We start from the raw sequence: 19945 nt of genomic DNA on the forward strand, positions 1-19945 counted from the left end.
ACAGAATTTATACAGGCCATACTCACAAATCACAAAGAATAATACTAGAAAATAACAATGAACAGTTTCTTAGAAATAGCAATAATGGACAGTTAAAATAAACTGACATAGACATTTTAAGATCAAACAAAATACTTCTAAATTATTCCAGTCAAAAAGAAAATCAGAAAATATGTGTACATAAAGCAGAGCAATAGAGCAGCACCTGTGCCATCCATGGTTTAGCCAAAATGACATCCAGAGGACAGTATGAGGCCTAATATGGATTTACAGGAAAGCAATATAGCATGAACATAATAGAAGAAAAGAATAAACATAAATCTGTAAAAGAAAAAGCAAACTAACTAAAAGCCTGATTTTTAAAATAAAAAGACAATTATCGGGGACAAAATATAAATAATGAACTAAATGGAAGGACCAATGCTTAATAACAGACGAGTCTTTGGCAAGCCTAATGAGTAAAAGGTTCATTAATAAATAGGAGAAATTTTAAAAAGATACATTATGGATACAATGATATTTTTAAAGTTTTATTTTATTTATTTTATTTTATTTTACTTTATTTTTGAGACAGGGCCTTAGTCTAGTGGTGTAATCTTGGCTCACTGTGACCTCCACCACCTCCCAGGCTCAAGCAATCCTCTCACCTCCGCCTCCCAAGTAGCTAAGCCTACAGGCATGGGCCACCATAACTAGCTCATTCTTGCATCTTTTGTAGAGATGGCGTTTCACCATGTTGCCCAGGCTGGTCTTGAACTCCTGAGCTCAAGGGATCTGCCAGCCTCAATCCCCAGAGTATTGGGACTACAGGCGTGAGCCACCATGCCTGGCCCATATATTTTAAACACATTCAAATATCAGAAAACTACTATAATAAACTCCCATATTAATTCAATTATTTTTTTCTTTGCAAAATTCGCTTTTTTTATTCCTCTGGCTCCACAATACCACAAGTATTTTAAGGCAAATTACAGGCATCATTTCATTTCACTCCCTAAATACTTAGTATGCACAGAGGAAATTTTTTTTAATTATAAGAGAATTCTAATAAAATGCTACACCAATAAATTTAAAACTCAAGAAATTATGGACAATTTTAAGCAAAATAAAGGTGTCTAAAACTGGTTCAAGAAGATGCAGAAAATGTAATCATTTACCACAAGAGAGACTGGGAAGGAAATGAAAGTACTCACTAAAAATGAGGTCAGGTGGAGGGAGGCCTAAATTGTTTTAAAAGTTAATACAACCAAAAATTTAAAATATAGTTCTACCAAAATATTAAAATAATTTGAATGTATATAAATTTTGAAAACTGGAACACTACTAAACTCATTTTCCAAGGATAACACAAAGCCTAAAAATCAAAACCCAGTCATCCAAAAATAAGCAAATAATTCATAGCAAGACCCTGTAGTATATATGTGCATCCCTAATGCCTAGAACTACGCCTTAATGAATAATCATATTTCATCCAGTTTTTCTTCTGCTATAGTATCTGTAAATTTTTTTTCCCTTCTCATTCTGGAAAAATAGGTAATTATAGAATCTACAGAAGGTTCTAAATACTCACATGCTCTCCATTCATCAGGATGTTTAAAAGGAAATGCTAGACCATTATCAATTGCAGCTATTTTAATAAGGAATTCTTTATCATTGATCCATTTTGATTCCTGTAGAGGAGAAAAATGATACGTTGCTAAAAGAACCTTTATAAATATTCCCAAAAGAAAAATTATTTTTAATAATTATTGAGGTTTAAGAACATGTTCTCTCTGAAGAGCCTATAAAAATTAAATGTTACCAGAAAAAAATGCAAATTCACACAAGTATGGAAGACACTGTCTGAAAAAAGTATATTGCCTAATCACTATTTTTTAAAATTTGATATTATACATTTACTCAGTAATGGTTTCAATTTTTTTCGCTTTAAAGGGCTTGGAAATATTGAGACTTTAAAAAATGATGTTCTAGATAATTTACTGCTGGATTCATTGCTTAAATGTGTGATGCAAAATATTACTGATTTTTTTAAACACCTTAATAAAATCACCTTATTAATACCTAGTCTTTCTTAGGGTCCCAAAGAAATAAGTCAAATATAAAATGTTTCTAAATGAAACTCCTTCAAAGACCATAATTAAATATAATAAGATCTAGTAGAAAGAACCTCAAGATATTCTTGAATGTTGGTGATACTGTTTGGCTGTGTCCCTACTAAAAATCTCATCTTGAATTGTAATCCCTGTAATCCCCATGTGTCAAAGGTGGGACCAGGTAGAGGTAATCAGATCATGGGGACAGTTTCCTCCTTGCTGTTCTTGTGATAGTGAGGTCTCATGAGATTTGATGGTTTTATAAGCGTCTGGCATTTCCCCTGCTGGCACTCATTCTCCTGCCGTCCTGTGAAGAGGTGCCTTCTGCCATGATTATAAGTTTTCTGCTAATTTAAAAGCACTACAGCGAAGTCTGATGTGATGTATGCCAACTTTCTTTATTTTTTTTAGTTTATATCAAATGTCTTACACCTTAATGAAAGTACACAAAATACTCAGAGCAAAAGAATTCTCAGCAAAATCTAACTGCTCAAGATACACAAATAAAATAAATTCGGGAGCTTATGTTTATTTATTTATCTTTAATTATTTTATTTTATTTTTTTGAGACAGGGTCTTGCTCTGTCACCCAAGCTGGAGTGCAGAGGCACAATCACAACTCACTGCAGCCTTGACTTCCTGTGCTCAATCAATCCTCCCACCTCAGCCTCCCAAGTAGCTGGGACCACAGGTGTGTGCCACCATGCCCAGCTAATTTATTTCATTTTACTTTTTCTACTACCTTAAAGTCTTTTACCCCTAAATGATTCTTTTTTTGAGACAGAGTCTTGCTCTGTCAGCAGGCTGTAGTGCAATGGTGTGATCTCAGCTCACTGCAACCTCCGTCTCCTAGATTCAAGCAATTCTCCTGCCTCAGCCTCCCAAGCAGCTGGGATTACGGGTGCCCACCACCATGCCCAGCTAATTTTGTAGTTTTAGTAGAGACAGGGTTTCACCATGTTGACCAGGATGGTCTTGATCTCCTGACCTCGTGATCTGTCTGCCTTGGCCTTCCAAAGTGCTGGGATTACAGGCATGAGCCACCACATCTGGCCTAACTGATGCTTTAAAAAAATTATTTTTTTAATTCATTGTAGACATGGGGTTTCAAACTCTTGGGCTCAAGCAATCGTCTTACCTTGGTCTCCCAAAGTGCTGTGATTACAGGCATGAGCCACTGTGCCTGGCCTAGGAGCCTATACATACGTACATTTATGTGTGTATTTTAAACCCATTTCTGCTATAACCCCCATTTATTTTTATTTCTACCATTCTTTCCTATTTACAACTTTATTGGCATATAATTTACACACAATTAACTTCCTATATTAACAAATACGATTTGATGAGCCTTGACGTACGTAAAATTTTCAAAGTTTCCTTGCGTCCCTTTGCAGTTCAGCCTTCCCTCTGCCCCAAGCCCAGGCAATTACTGGTCTGTTTTCTGTCATGAGAAAGTAGTTTGCATTTTCTAATTTTTAGCTATAAATGTAATCATACAATATGTTTCCTTTATGTGTAACTTCTTTCACTCAGCATAATGTTAAGTTTTATCCATGCTATTGCATGTATCAAGTTTGTTTCTTTTTATTGCTAAGGACTATGAATATATATTTTTAAATATCCATGATAAACATTTAAAAGTACAAACTTTTAAAAATGATGCAACAGCTTTAAGTCATTACTTAAGAACATAAATTATAAATACTGAAGAAATATTTTTAATCACTTAAAATTTTCCCAAATGTACAAACTGTTTTAAACTTGTAAAAGTATTTTTTAAAAAAGTCTCTTAAGTACATATCTAAAATTTGAACTTGGTACTCAAAGTCAATAGCAATTAATCTAAAATCTGTAACTCTGATATCAGTGTTGAGGGTCTATGCAGTCTGTTATACATGTTAAAACCAGCTTCTTATAAGTAGTAGAAGTATTTAATACTTTTAAAGCTCAGTGGACATGATTCACAGGTTAAACACACGTTTCATTTATTAGGCAATATTGTATTGTCTAATACTGAATGAAAGGACTCAGAAGAAAGTGAATTAGTAAAATACAAACATAATGAACAAAATCCCAAAAGCCTTTACTACATAAAAGCAAAATAACTTTGAGGATTCTATAAATTTCTCAAATTCTAAAAAGGTACTAAGTGGGTATTATTTTTCTATTCTAATATGAAGTAAAAAATAAAGCTGCCCAACAACGATAAAAGAAAAAACAGAACTAGCTGGGTGTGGCGGCATACAACTGTAATCCCAGCACTTGGGGAGGCCGAGGCGGGTGGACTGCTTGAGGCCTGGAGTTGAAGACGAGCGTGGTCAACATGACAAAACCCTGTCTCTATTAAATAAATAAATGCAATGTAACCAAGTGACGAAAATAAAAAGTGTGAGAAAAACAGAGTAAGTAGATTTGAAAACCAAGGATTAAGTGAAAGAAGGAGGAAATGGTGAAGAATAACTTAACTTCAAGCAATCTTTTACAGAAATTGAATATATATATTCTCAAGTTACACATAATTATAGATATTATGTATATACATATACACCTATATATATATACACACACACACACACACACACACATAATTTTAAATTTCCTTACCTTATGGTCAATTTCCTTTTCGTATTTCTGCTTTTCGTATCTGACTAACCAGTTATCATTGCCCCTATCTTTCAAAACAAACAAGAAAATCCGTTACTTCATTTCTATGGACATCATGGTTTAATACCAATGAGAAACATCTAGTGCTCTCCTGATTTTTGAGACTTTCACTGGTTATCACAGCATATTAAAGGTCTCAATTTAAGACAGAGAAACTAAAAAAACAAAAACAAAAAAACCCATAAATGTGAGCTAACATTTATTGAATATTTTATCTAAGCTGACATTGTTATAAGTGCTTAGTATGTAATATTCACATAATCCTCAAAACTATCCTGTGAAGTGATACAATTATTAAATCAAGGTTATTAAAATCAAATAGCTTTTCTTCACTTTAGGAAGAAAAAGCATTAACCCCTATTGCTGGGCAAATTTCTAAGCAGGCTCACCTCATGCCAGCATAGAAGTGGTTTAGACTATACAAATATGTGTGTGTGTGTATATATATTCTTACTATATATATTCTTATAATATTCTTACCATATATATACACACACACACATATATACAGTTAAGAAGGTAAATCTAGAAAATTATTTGATGCTTTTCCAAAAACTAATATAAATAAGAAAACACTTTGAACTGGTAGTCCTCAAACTTTAGAATGCATCAGAATTACCTGAAAGGTACCTTAAAACACAGCCTGCTAGCACCCACTTGCAGTTTCTGTTCCAAAGTTCTGGTGTGGTGTCTGAGAAGATGCATGTTTAACAAATTCTCATGCCATGCTGACCCTGACAGTCCAGGGACCCACATTATCCAAGCTGACCCCTGCTTTGGATAATGTACATCAAGCTTACCCAACCCTTGGCCTGAAGGCTGCAAGCTGCCCAGGATGGCTTTGAATGTGGCCCACAAAAATTAGTAAACTTTCTTAAAACATTATGAGATTTTTTTTTACAATTTTTTAAAGCTAATTGGCTGTTGTTAGAGTTAATGTATTTTATGTGTGGCCTACAATTCTTCTTCCAATGGCCCAGGGAAGTCAAAATATTGGACAACCCTGGTCTACATCATTGCTCCTTGACAGCACAGGAAAGTGTATTTATAGACTATACTAACAGTTACATAATGTAAAAATAAGCACCTAACGTAATTTATACAATGAAGCCTTAATTATTCACAATATGCAAATAACATTCCTAATATCTGACTTTGCCCTGTCCCTGGGAAACTCCTCCCTAAAGTACAGGAACTGATCTAGGAGCCTCCCACACAGGATTAATTCTGCCCAGGAGAGTCTATTCTCTATCTGTTTCCCAAGGCAGACAGAGGAAGTGGCTTCAAGACTTCTGCAACAAAAGTTTACTGCTTTAATTTGGATAACAAGAATATAGTTTGAAAGTGAACAAGACTTGAGTGAACAATGAGAGAACTTCAATACCTGTATTTCTGATGATGTAATCCAAAATAACTAATCTTTCAAATTGTGACTGAAATTGTTTTCTAATATTCTCAGGCAAAGGGTCAGCTTCAAATTTCCTAAGCCAATATTCAGCCTCCTTGTAACCTTCAACAAATAACTGAAAGGAACCAATCTACAATTTTAAGAACTATAGTTAGAAAAGAAAGTACAAGAACAAAGGGATTAATATTTCTATTTCTCAGCAGTACTGTCAAAAATATGTAAATACAATGCGAAAGAAGATTTAACACTAATTTAGATAAGCCACATTTATCAAGAAAACTATTTTTATACACTAATTTTAAATAATCACATGAAGAGTACATAGCAAATAAGAAATGCTTAACCCTAGACTTTCAAGGAGCATAGCAGCTATTTTGGAAGAATTTTAAAAAAGAATAGACATGTGCCTTCAAGGTTATATTCTGAAAAAGAAATGCCATTTTCTAAAAATATTTATTAAAATAAATTTAGTTACGGAGGTCAAATTTTAAACTTATCCTGCTTATTTAATAACAGTGCAATTTTGTTCTTATTGAAGAATCTTTCCCAGCTTCTTTTTATGACATAAAATACAGTAAATAATGTTTAAAAAAATTTTTTTCACTTTTTTAACTGTTAAGCTCTTTCTTTGAATTCTAAATAATTAATTTTATTTTTAAAACATGAGATGAAGCCAGGCATGGTGGCTCATACCTGTAATCCCAGCACTTTGGGAGGCTGCGGCAGGTGGATCACTTGAGGCCAGGAGTTCGAGACCAGCCTGGCCAAGATGGTGAAACCCCTTCTCTACTAAAAATACAAAAAATTAGCCATGAGTGGTGGTGCACACCTGTAGTCCCAGCTACTCAAATGGCTGAGGCAGGAAAATCACTTGAACCCAGGAGGCGGAGGTTGCAGTGAGCCAAGATGGCGCCATTGCATTCTAGCTTGGGCGACAGAGCGAGACTCTTTCTCAAAAAAAAAAAAAAAAAAGGACAAATTCCTTAACCACATAGTAAATACCCTGTCTTAAACTTTAAAGAACAAATCTACTAATCATAACCTTGATAGTGATTTTTAAAAAAGTCCTTTCCTTGAAGATATGACCTTTGAGAAAGTTGTTTCTGTTACTAAGATTACTAGTTAACAGTAAACAATTTGTTGGAGAAGGAAATACAAATTTAAGTAGCATGTGATACAGAGGTAATAGGTAACCCTAGTTTGCTTCAAAAATACAAACAAATCGCCACAAAGAAAATCTGCTTTTTTTTTTGAGACCGAGCTTCGCTGTTGTTACCCAGGCTGGAGTGCAATGGCGCGATCTCGGCTCACGGCAACCTCCGCCTCCTGGGTTCAGGCAATTCTCCTGCCTCAGCCTCCTGAGTAGCTGGGATTACAGGCATGTGCCACTGTGCCCAGCTAATTTTTTGTATTTTTAGTAGAGACAGGGTTTCACCATGTTGACCAGGATGGTCTCGATCTCTTGACCTTGTGATCCACCCGCCTTGGCCTCCCAAAGTGCTGGGATTACAGGCTTGAGCCACCACGCCTGGCCAGAAAATCTGCTTTTTATCCTAACACTTTATGCTTTTGTTGTTGGTATGAAAGTTTAACAATTTCCTAAAGGTGTTCTTTAAAATACTTATAACTAAGTACTAGTAGTCACAAATATGGAAATAACATCCTCCTTTATTCATACATATTTCAGCATGTCCAAGGAGGAGCAGGCCTTTAAAAACTTTCAAACTTCCTGCCGACTTAGAGTAAGATTTATCTTAAAAGTTAGGTTAATGATTAATTCCTACTCAAATTCTTATTATCTAGATAAATGTACAGAAGCAAGAAAATCATAAGACCAATATATTTCTAAAAAACAAATCTTAAAGCTTTTTCTAGAATGCCTTTCCCATTAACCCTTATTTAGCTGGCTGCTTATCATGCCTCAGATTTAAAGGTGATAAGAGAAACTAAATCTAATGTGTAGTAAATAAACATAGATGCCACCATTTACTTAACCTTTACTTTATACCAACTACTTGACATGGATTTCTTAGTTTTATCCTCACAACAACCTAAGAGGTAGTTTTTGTCATTCTCATTTTACTGAAACTGGGGCTTAGAGAGTAAGGAACTTGGCCAGGCACCGTGGCTAACACGTATAACCTCAGCATTTTGGGAGGCCAAGGTGAGAAGACTGATTCAGCCCAGGAATTAAAGACCAGGCTGGGCAACATGGTGAGACTCTCTCTCTTCAAAAAAATTATAAAACTAGCCAGGCATGGTGGTGTGCACCTGTGGTCCCAGCTACTCAGGAGGCTGAAGTAGGAAGATTATTTGAGCCCACGAGGTCGAGGCTGAAGTAAGCCCTTTTCACACCACAGTACTCCAGCCTGGGCAACAGAGCGAGATCCTCTATCCAAAAAAAAAAAAAAAAAAAAAATGAGAAAGAGAGAGAAAGGAACTTGCCCAAAGCCTCAGAGCAAACTAGCAGAGGCTGGAATTAAGTCTGATTCCAGACCTGCGCTTTTGTCCATTACTTTATAAGCTTTCATGCAACCTCTGAAATGTTTCCCATCCCTCTAAACTGGGTTAGGCATACCTCTTCTATCATCTTAGAGCTCCCTGAACTTACCATCATCTAAACAGCCTTATCATACTATACTGAAATTACCTATTTACTATAAGCTCCTGGAAGATGAAAAATCTGTGCTATTATTATAACCACAGCTAACAGCACAATGCCTAGCTCCTAGAGCTCAGGATGTAGGAGCCCAATTGCCCCCTAAATAAAGCTTATCAGAGAAACTTACCTTAGGAGGGAGTCCTATCCTATGAAACTTTCTACCCACTTTTGGCACTTTTTCTAAAGCATACTTTTTGCCTCTTGATTTTGCACGGTCAATCGCATTGTAGTTAAATGTCTCACTGACAAGCCAAACCACCTAGAAACATATAGTTTAGAAAAATGGTTAGAATTTACATTATAGTATCTCTATTCATATACACCAGGAAACTCACTCTAGTAATGAAAATTAGCAAAGTTTAACCCTATAAGAAAGGCTCCGGAGAATCTAAAACAGAAAAGACAGGGAATTTTGCAAAGCTTTGTTAAATGAATGGCACATTATTTCTTCCTGAGAGTGGTATAAAAGCCTTTTAGAGGCCTAAAATTTGCCAGTGGTCAAAGTAACAACATTGAAACGCAGACTTAGGAATAAACGTTTTAAGGATGAAGGCATCAAGTTAAAATTTAGAAAGGATGCTAGGTTGGCTGGGTGCAGTGGCTCATGCCTGTAATCCCAGCACTTTGGGAGGCCATGGCAGGTAGACTGCTTGAGCTCAGGAGTGAAACTAACCTGGGCAACATGAAGAAATTCCACCTCTACTAAAAAATACAAAAACTAGCTGGGTGTGGTGGTGCACACCTGTATTACCAGCTACTCAGGAGGCTGAGGTGGGAGGATCACCTGAGCCAGCAGGACGAGACTGCAGTGAGCCACAATTCATGATTGTATCACTGCACTCCAGCCTGGGTACCAGACCCTGTCTCAAAAAAAAAGAGAGAGAAAGAAAGAAAAGAAAGGATGTGGATGCCAGGCACATGATGGCATATGCCTGTTGTCCCAGCTACTCAGGATGCTGAGGTAGAAGGACTGCTTGAGCACAGGAATTCAAGGCCAGTATGGGCAACACAGCAAAACTCTGTCTCTTTAAAAAAAAAAAGAAAAAAAAAAAAGAAAAAAATTTTTTATAAAGGCTGAAAGGACAACAATAGTAGTCTTAAAGCACATTGGTTCTCTGCCTTCAGTAGGATCTCTGGATCCCTGATGATTCTCTTTCTGTTAGCATCATCAGATCGCACGGGAACAAGACACATTCCCTTAAATACTTTGTGTGTCTACACTAGAATCAATTTACTAGTCACTCATGATGCTTGGACAACTATCAAAAAAGGGGCTCCACTTTAGGTTCTACCATTAGGAATCATGACTGAAATATTCAGATATAGGCAGGTTGTAAGTCAAAAGCCAAAGGTTAAAAACAAAGCCTTGTTTACCTTTGTTTTAGGTACGATACCCAGATGAAGCTTTTTGTCCACAAGATAGGCACCCGCTTCAGAAAGGTACCCCTGATTAGGAATCAGGCAGCCTCGGCCAAAGCAGCAAGGGCAGCAGACCTTATGGACATATTTGGTCCATTTTGGATTGAGTTGACCATAAGGCTCTTCTGATTTGGGTTTAAACACACCAGTAATTTTCTGTAGCAAAAGAGTAATAATCTTATTAGACTTTTTATATGTATCGATAACCATCCATAAAATGCATTCTAATACATTGTTTTCTAATGTTTCCCACTGCAGATGTAGGCATAAATCCTCAAAATATTTAGAGGATTTATAAACCTCAAATATTAAGATTTAGTTCCAATCACATTTTCATATTCATTCTCAATCAACAATCTAAAATCAAGACCAGTAGTTTTCAAACTGTACTCTGACAAAGCCCTGGAAGGTGAAGGCAAGGCTCCAAGACCCCATGCCACTTAACAGATGAATTCTCATTTCCACTGCTGGACTTCCATGTTAAGAAAGGGTTTCACTGATTTTTAAATGTTTGAAAACCACTATCCTAGGTCAAACAGTAGTATTATTCAATATCTATTAAATATCCACATTATATGTTTGCTGTTTACTTTCCCCACATTAATGTACATTCCAAAAATGCAGGGACTTTGTTAGGGCTGCATTTCCAGTACTCAGAAGAGTACCTGTTGCACAGTAGACATCCAAGTATTTGTTAAATTAACTAATCCAAGGACAAAAACCACCTCTAAAATACAAAGGTAATGATGAGATATAGTGACTATCCATGCTGTCAGATTCTCCTACCCTAATTTTTTTCCAGTTATTTTTCAGAAACCAATTTAAAGTAAACTCTTGGCCAGGTGAGGTGGCTCACGCCTATAATCCCAGCACTTTGGGAGGTGAGCAGATCACCGGAAGTCAGGAGTTTAAGACCAGCCTGGCCAACATGGGGCAATCCCATCTCTACTAAAAATACAAAAATTAGCTGAGGGTGGTAGGCATGCACTTGTAATCCCAGCCATTCAGGAGGCTGAGGCAGAAGAATCACTTGAATCTGGTAGGTGGAGGTTGCAGTGAGCTCAGATTGCACCACTGCACTCCATTTTGGGGCAACAGAGTGAGAATCCATCTTAACAAATAAATACATTAACTAAAGTCTCTCCTATTAAAAAATATTTTTTGCTCATGAATGTCTAAAAGTCTCTACACTCTAATTGTTTGATACAATATATTCATATTAAATTTAGAAGCTGAATTATTCTTAGACAAGAACAAATCTTATAATTTCAAATATATAATTGCTTTATAACATAATAAATACAATGCAATAAGGGCTGAGTCACTGGTAAAAAAGTCAACAAGATCAAATTAAGAAATAAAGCTCAGAATAAAGATTGAGAGACTGGCAATACGTACAAATACATTTTAATCTAAAAAAAGGGACTGTGCTTTAAAATCATTTTAAACCTATAATAACTTCAGTCTTTGCCCAAAAAATGGGTGAAATTATAAACGTTCTTCCCCCCGAGAAAAGAACTGCTCCTTATGCATCATTCAGAAAGCTGTTAGAAAAAATAACGTATTTTTTAAAAATTCTAGATTAAATGGAACAAAGTGCCACATCAATTTCTCTTTTCTGGTCTAGAATCATCCTGTGGTTCATTTCACTTTCACATTCCAATACTTTCAAACTTCAGATGGCTGAGCCTTCTTCCCCTGGTAATATGCCAGAAAAGGTATTCATATACCTTTGAAAAAAAATCAAGTATGTTGGAAATGACATTAAACAAGTTTTGAAGGTTTAAACTTCCACTGTGTTTGACCAATAAGGCAGTAGATGTCTATAAGATAAGGACTTGTGAATATACACACTCAATAAGGCTACAGCTGAATATATATATTCAATAAATGCTTGAAACCAAATATAAAATAACAGAATCCCAAACTGTGACTTGAAATGATTAGCTCTGTTTCCAAATACTAGAGTGCTTTACTAAAAGTAAAAAACTGAGGCCAATCACAGTGGCTCACATCTGTAATCTCAGTACTGCAGGAGGATCGCTTGAGCCAGGAGTTCAAGACCAGCCAGGGCAATACAGGGAGACCCGTCTCTACAAATAATTAAAAACGTTAGCCCAGTATGGTGGCACGCACCTGTGATCCCACCTAGTTGGGAGGCTAAGATGGGAGGATTACCTGAGCCAAGAAGGTCATGGCTACAGTGAACTATGATTGCACCACTGTACTCCAGCCTGGGTGAGAGAGAGAGAGACAGAGACCCTGTCTCAAAAAAAAAAAAAAAAAAACTATAAAAACTGACATTTACTTTGTAAAAGAGGTTACAATCACATTTAATAGGGAAATATCTTTAGAAACTCACAATGATTTCATATTTAAACTCGTATATACCGAAGTTTCTATTACACATAGTAGGTCTGTGAAATTCTCACCCTCTTGGGATCCTTCACAAAGTAACTTCCACTTGAACCTTGAGAGATTCTTTCTGGAAAAATTCCAACTTCTATTGCTTGCTCTGCTCTCAATATAATCTCAGCAAATTCTGGGTCATCCAAGTATGCATTCATTTCTGAAGTACCAGTAGTTACTGCATTAAGAAGAAAGACCAGCTATGAGAATGCTCATGATATGGACCTGTAATGTGGATTAGGTTGCTGGCATTAGGATATAAGGTACATAAAATGTAATCAAGGTTTGTATAGACTGCTCTAATCATCCTTCCTCCCCACTGCCTAACAACCCCCACTTCTCTTAAACTCCCAAATAATAACATGGGGCAGGGGCTAGGCACAGTGGCTCACACCTGTAATCCCAGCACTTTGGGAGGCAGAGGCAGGTGGATCACCTGAGGTCAGGAGTTCAAGACCAGCCTGGCCAACATAGCGAAACACCGTCTCTACTAAAAATACAAAAAATTAGCCAGGCTTGGTGGTGCACGCTTGTAATTCCAGCTACTGGAAAGACTGAGGCAGGAGAATCGCTTGAACCTGCGAGGTGGAGGTTGCAGTGAGCAAAGATGGCACCACTGCACTCCAGCCTGGGCAACGAGAGTGAGACACCATCTAAAAATAATAAAAACCTGGGGGGAAAGTTCACTGTTTTTTGAAATAATACTAATACCTCTCATTTCTTTGAACTTCTCTCCTGCTATAATTCTAATTCCCCAGTTATACCTCGGATCTTGTCAATACCAATAACTGCAACCTCACCACACTTTCAATTTCGAGCGCCTCCTATCTTCCCAGTTCAGTCCCTCTAGCGCTCCAGGTCCAAATGTTCTGCCCTACTAGAAACTAGGACTGCTCCATCATGTCACTGGACTTCATCTCCTTCATTGTCCTTGCTTTTGTCTTCCTTGGCCAGCTTAAATTATGGCAGGTCATCACAGAATCACTCTTTCTTCCTCCCTTCATCATGGTCACCTGCAAAACTCCCTGTCCTAGTTAAACCCAACTGTCTGCCGATTCCAAGGCCTGCAACGGGACAGTGGAATTAAAGAAATGCACACAAGCTAATTCCTCTCCTAAAATTCCCAACACCTCCTCTCCCATCCTCTCTCTCAGGAGAGGATCTAGCTTCTTACTTCATTAAGAAACAAGAAGGCTAGCCGTAGTGGCTCATGCCTGTAATCCCAGCACTTTGGGAGGCCAAGGAGGGCAGATCATGAGGTCAAGGTATCGAGGCTATCCTGGCCAACATGGTGAAGTCCTGTCTCTACAAAAATACAAAAATTAGTTGGGTTTGGTGGCGGGCACCTTGTAATCGAAGCTACTAGGGAGGCTGGGCAGGAGAATCACCTGAACCCCAGAGGCAGAGGCTGCAGTGAGCCAAGATCACCCCACTGCACTCCAGCCTAGTGAAAGAGTGAGACTGTCTCAAAAAAGAAAAAAAGAAAGAAAAAAATAAGCAATCACAAAAACTCTGACTAGCCCTGGCACTGCATTTATCTACCCACTACTTAACTTTGGAATGGCCCAGTTTCAGCTCATGGTCCTCTTCTCTCCATTACCAACACTGATGACTCCCAGATTTGTAACTCAAGCCTGGACTTCTGCCCTAAGTCTCTACTTCAACATCTCTACTTGGATGCTTAACAGATATCTCAAACTTTACTACCCAAAACTCCACACCTCACCTTTACTATACCTTCCAAAGGCTTCATCCCTATGTTTCCCTATTGCTGGCACCTCCAAATCTTCTAGTTACTTAGGCCAAAAACCTTATAATCATCCATGATCTCACACTCTCACCCTCTACATCCAATCAGCAAGCCATATTGGTTCTACCTTAAATAAATACCCAGAATCCAACCACCTCTTGCCACCTCCATTCCTTCCACATGATTCAGGTTACTATCAGCTCTCACCTCGATTATTCTAAGAGCCTCCTAAGTGGTCTCCCTCTCTCAACCCATGGCCTCTCTATACCTAACAGAGAAGCTAGTAATCCTTTTTCTCTGTAACTTTTAAGTTGAGAGGTACAAGTTCAGGTTACATAGGTAAACTTGTGTCTTGGGGGGTTGTTGTACAGATTATTTCATCACCCAGGTATTAAACTGATAAGAACACGTACTACACTTGATCTTAGCCAAAAGAGCGAGAAGCCAATCACCCAGGTATTAAGCCTAGTACCCATTAGTTACATTCCTGACCCTCTCTCTCCTCCTACCCTCCACCTTCTGAAAGGCATTGTACGTTGTTCCCCTCTATGTGTCCATGCATTCTCATCATTTAGTTCCCACTTATTAGTGAGAACATGTGATATTTGGTTTTCTGTTCCTGTGTTACTTTGCTAAGGAAAATGGCCTCCTGCTCCATTCATGTACTTGCAAAGAACATAATCTCGTTCTTTCTTATGGCTCTGAAAACATTTCATGTCACTCTTTTGAACCAAGCAGCCCAATTATTTCCCATCTCACAATTAGTCCAAGTCCTTATGCCCCCCAAGACCCTGACCCAATCTCTAACTTCCACTTTGTTTTTCCATTTAGCACTTATCACCTCATCTGTGTATTTATTTTGGATGCTCCAGAAACTCAGGAAACACCAAGACAAGGATTTCACGGCTGTATCCCCAGAACTTACACAGTTCCTAGAACATAAAAGCACTTAATAAACACTTGCTGGATGAATTAATAACTAATCATTTAAGGTGGCAGACAAATCAAAGGCTATTCACATTTTAATTTAGAAGTCATTTCAATGGTATACGTGTTAAGAATATTCAAGATCAATGATCCACTTTCTTTAATTTAAAATTTATCTTAATTCAGACAGAAATAAAACCATTATTTATTACTTTCTAAAAAGTTGTGCTAAGAGGTTGGGCATGTAATCCCAGCACTTTGGAAGACCTAGGCGGGAGGATCACAAGAGCCCAGGAGTTCATGACCAGTCTAAGCAACACAGCAAGAACTTGTCTCTAGTCTAAAAAAAGTTCCATTTATAATTTAAAAATTAAATCACTATTTAAAGTTTGTGATAAGAAAAATACTATAAAAAAGGCTAGTGGGTATATTTAACCCATTCAAAGGAATAAAAATCCAAGTATTTTAGCCATGTCTACAGTTGATAAATTTTTCAAATCATTTTATCTTTTCCTTGAAAATACTTAAGAATGAAGGGAGGAACTCTGTCTTTCTTGTTTACTTGGAAGAGGGATCAATATTTACTGGGCACTAACATTTATTTGAGAAAATGAATGTGCCAGTAATCATTATCATTAGTGGTTGCCAAGGACATGCATAGGTAAACTTGTGTCTTGGGGGTTTGTTGTACAGATTATTTCATCACCCAGGTATTATACTGATAAGAAGAGATACTGTACTTGATCATAGCCAAAAGACCAAGAAGTAATCACCCAGGTATTAAGCCTAGTACCCATTAGTTATTTTTCCTTATCCTCTCCCTCCTCCTAATCCCCACCTTCTGAAAGGCCCTAGGTATTTCCTCTAGGTCAGGGTTTCATAGGTTCTTAAAAAAAATGAACTTGAAGTTATTTATTTCAACCTTGCTCAGGTCTCCTGCAGTTTTACTCTCTGTCTTGGACTTACCATTTAGAGCAAAACAAATCTACTTATTCCTTTATTCCCAGTAATAAGCCCTCCAAAAAGTTGAAGATCAATTCATGTTCCTTTAAATCTTCTCTGTTCTCCACCTCCTTTCATATGGGAGTTTTTTCAGGTTTTCAGCATCCTAGTTGCCCTCCCATTTCACGCCGCAGTATTTCAATGTGCCTCCTTAAAACAGGATTGCTGAAACCACATAAACCACTGCAGAGAATAGGGATACCTCCCGGTCTTGACACTATTTCAAAATAAGAAGCCCTGTAATAAAGCATTAGTTATTTAGGAGTCCTGTCATACTACTAATTAATATGGAAAGGGCCAAACTCTTAGACCACTCTTGGTCTCTTCAATCTGTACTTGAGTTCTTTTGGACACAACGTGCAGACCTTGACATTATTACTATTAAATGTTGCCAAATTGGTTTATGGGTTATGTTTTATCAGTTCATCATAGACTCTGCCTTTGTTGCTCTCATTGAGCCCACAGTCATCCTCAGAATACTTAATAATTCAGTTTCAACCAAAATCAGATTAATCAGAAACATTCCTGTGAAAAAAGCCAGGATCTTCTCATTTCCTTCTCTTTGTTTCTGCCCTGTTGAGCACCTCTTTTGGATAAATGGGATAATATCTTCCCCACAGTAAAATGGGCATTGTTATTTGAAAATGGCCTAGATTTACCACCAAAATCTAGAAAGGCACTTTAAAAATAGCTGGTCCTACTAATTTCTGTCCAAAAAAAAGGTCACATATAAACTATTCTAAATTCAAAGAAACTCATTTTTAGTAGATGATAATTTTTCCTTAACTGATTCGTAACTGACAATTACATTCTGTGATCTTTTTTTAAAAAAATTTGATACAGGGTCTCACTGTCACCCAGGCTGGAGTGCAGTGGCATGATCACAGCTTACTACAGCCCCAATCTCTCAGTTCAAGGAATCTTCCCACCTCAGCTCCTGAGTAACCAGGATCACAAGTGTGCATCACAATGCCCAATTTTTTAAAGTTTTTTGTAGAGACAGTGCCTCACTAGGTTGCCCAGACTGATCTCAAACTCCTGGGCTCAGGTGATCCTCCCACTTCAGCCTCCCAAAGTGTTAGGATTGCAGGCAGAAGCCACAGCTCCTGGCCTTCATTCTAATTACTTAAATGTATGTTGGTAATAAGTTCACCTTGAAGCACCCTCCCCAAGGCATCAGGCATTCCACTGCTTCAAGCTGGATGGGCTGTGGATGATCTGGTCTGAAGGTTTGTTCTCATTTGGTTTTTTAGTAGCTGAGAGCATGATTAGCTACATTTTCTTTCTTTTTTTTTTTTTTTTTTTCAATTAAAATTATTGTTACCCCTTTAAGGAATAAAGTATGGATACTCAAATTCATGTTCTGAGGAGAATCTCAATTTTACCTCTATGTACCCCCCTTTGGGTGACCTCTAAGAAGAGGTGGTGACCTTCTAGTCAAGGCCCAGTCCTGTTCAAGCTCCGAGCTTTTTGCATGTGTGCAGCTCACCCTCTGAACTTTCACCCATGCGCTTCTGATAAATCTGCCACACTTCCTTCCTGTCACTAATTCTCATTCACACTTAGGATGCTGAAACAAAATGACCTACGTTCCAAGAAGAGATATTTTTTGTTGGATCTCTTCTGGGATACATTTTCTGATGTATCCCAAGTGCCTAGAACAGGTCCTGGCACATAGTAAGCCTTCAATAAATTCCTTTGAAAAATTAACAAACTATCCCCTTGGCCACACTTTAAAGGACCAGGCTATTACTGGTCCTTTAAAATGCAGAAACTAAAAATGGGTTAAGAGAACTTGTTGTATAACCTTTTTTATTTAGCATAATTGAAGTATGTATGAAGTAGGCAAGTAACTCATTAAGTTTCTATTTCAAATAAATAAATCCAAATGAACTCTTTCTCTCTTGAGGATTAGAACTATAAACCTAAACCTACCCATCTTTACCACATCTTACCCACTAACCAGAATATTTTCTAGAAAAACGTAGACGTTCACTGGCAGGGTGCAGTGGCTCATGCCTGTAATCCCAGCACTTTGGGAGACTGAGGCAGGAGGATCACTTGAGTCCAGGAGTTCAAGACCAGCCTGGGCAACATAGTGAGACCCCATCTCTACAAAAAATAAAAATTAACTAGGTATAGTGGCATGTACCTGTAGTCCCAGCTATGCAGGAGGCTGAGGTGGGAGGATCACTTGTGCCCAGGAGTTCGAGGCTGCAGTGAGTCGTGATCGTATCACTGCACTCAGCCTGGGTGTCAGAATAAGATCCTGTTTCAAAAAACGAACAAATAAAAAACTTTAGGTGTTCACAAATTTGGTGAACTGAACCCAGCCTCAGGGCTTTTGGAGCTATTCATCCTTCAGGTCTTGAATTGGATGCCGCTTCCTGTAACTATTCCCTGGCCTCTACATCTAGGGCATGGCTCCATACCTCAATGCACAGCTTTCCCCATCCAAGCACATATACACAGTCTGTTAGGACTGTTTGTTTCCTCCATAGGCTGTAGCTGTGAGGGGACAGGGCAGGTGAACAGGCATCCACCTAGTACAGGTCCCTATTGCTTCCCCAAAGCCTTGATTTCCACTGGCAGCCAGTAGGCCCTCAAAATATTTGATGAATGATGCATGTCTGCAATGAATTGAAAATGACATCTGTATTTTATGCATTGGTTGAGAAATACTCTCCAACACACCACCACTCACTGTCTTTCAAAAGCTCTCTCACTTATGGAAAACAGTCAAAACACATGGAACATCTCCTCTGCTAAAACATTCCTCTAAATTAAACCAGATTATCAGTATCTTGAACCTACACGAGACAATACAGATAGCACCCACAGTTAAAACTATTTCTACTGAAATGGGCTTCAGAAAAGTTATAAGAACCATCTCTATGAAACTAATCACTTTTATCACAGATATTGTTCAGCATACAGCATTCACCAAGAGACTATGTGACAGGCTAGCCTTTGTCCATTCTGTTTTGGCTCAAATAACCAGTTTATTTTAACTTTATAGACCCCGTGTTTGTGTTTTCTCTTAAGTTAGCTGCTCAGGAATCTTAAAAATCAAATTTTTGGGCCAGGTGTGGTGGCTCACGCCTGTAATCCCAGCACTTTGGGAGGCCGAGGCGGGCAGATCACCTGAGGTCAGGAGTACAAAACCAGCTTTGCCAACATGGTGAAACCCCATATCTACTAAATATACAAAAATCAGCCAGGCATGGTGGTGGGTGCTAGTAATCCCAGCTACTTGGGAGGCTGAGACAGAAGAATCACTTGAACCAGGGAGGCTGAGGTTGCAGTGAGCCAGTATCATACCACTGCACTCCAGCCTGGGTGGCAGAGTGAGACTCCAGCTTAAAAAAAAAAAAGGTCAAATTTGTGAGTTGCCTGCATTAAGTAACTGAGGTGCATTTTGTATACTCATTCCAGGCTCCATCTTCTTCTCATCTTTCTTCCTTTAATATGATTTTCTTATTCTGTTCACATATTTATAAGCCACCATGAATCATTAAATGACTTACAAATTCACATTTTCTTTTACTTTGGCAGCTCTTTGTGAATTCTAACACTGTTTTCTGTTGCATTAACAGAAGCTAGGTGCT

The 19945-nt window shown here is 37.8% G+C and overlaps 1 protein-coding gene and 2 pseudogenes across 3 annotated transcripts in view; all 3 read right to left on the reverse strand.

The window, feature by feature from the left end:
• The window catches only part of PI4K2B (phosphatidylinositol 4-kinase type 2 beta), a 37592-nt gene that overhangs the window by 13908 nt on the left and 3739 nt on the right, over positions 1-19945 (reverse strand). For 2 of the 3 annotated variants that reach the window (XM_002745938.6, XM_008993520.6), the window contains exons 2-7: positions 12682-12836; positions 10205-10405; positions 8958-9089; positions 6145-6298; positions 4701-4768; positions 1571-1670 (exon numbers count right to left, since the gene is read on the reverse strand). In XM_002745938.6, the coding sequence (XP_002745984.3) occupies positions 1571-1670; positions 4701-4768; positions 6145-6298; positions 8958-9089; positions 10205-10405; positions 12682-12836 (810 nt within the window). The remainder of the gene's footprint in view (positions 1-1570; positions 1671-4700; positions 4769-6144; positions 6299-8957; positions 9090-10204; positions 10406-12681; positions 12837-19945) is intronic. The other variant, XM_035293943.3, reaches the window with a different exon arrangement.
• On the reverse strand, positions 14763-14856 carry LOC118152423 (U2 spliceosomal RNA; annotated as a pseudogene).
• On the reverse strand, positions 16011-16105 carry LOC118152422 (U2 spliceosomal RNA; annotated as a pseudogene).

The sequence above is a fragment of the Callithrix jacchus genome, chromosome 3 (genome assembly GCF_049354715.1).
Source record: "Callithrix jacchus isolate 240 chromosome 3, calJac240_pri, whole genome shotgun sequence".
In the NCBI taxonomy this organism is placed as follows: domain Eukaryota; kingdom Metazoa; phylum Chordata; class Mammalia; order Primates; family Cebidae; genus Callithrix; species Callithrix jacchus.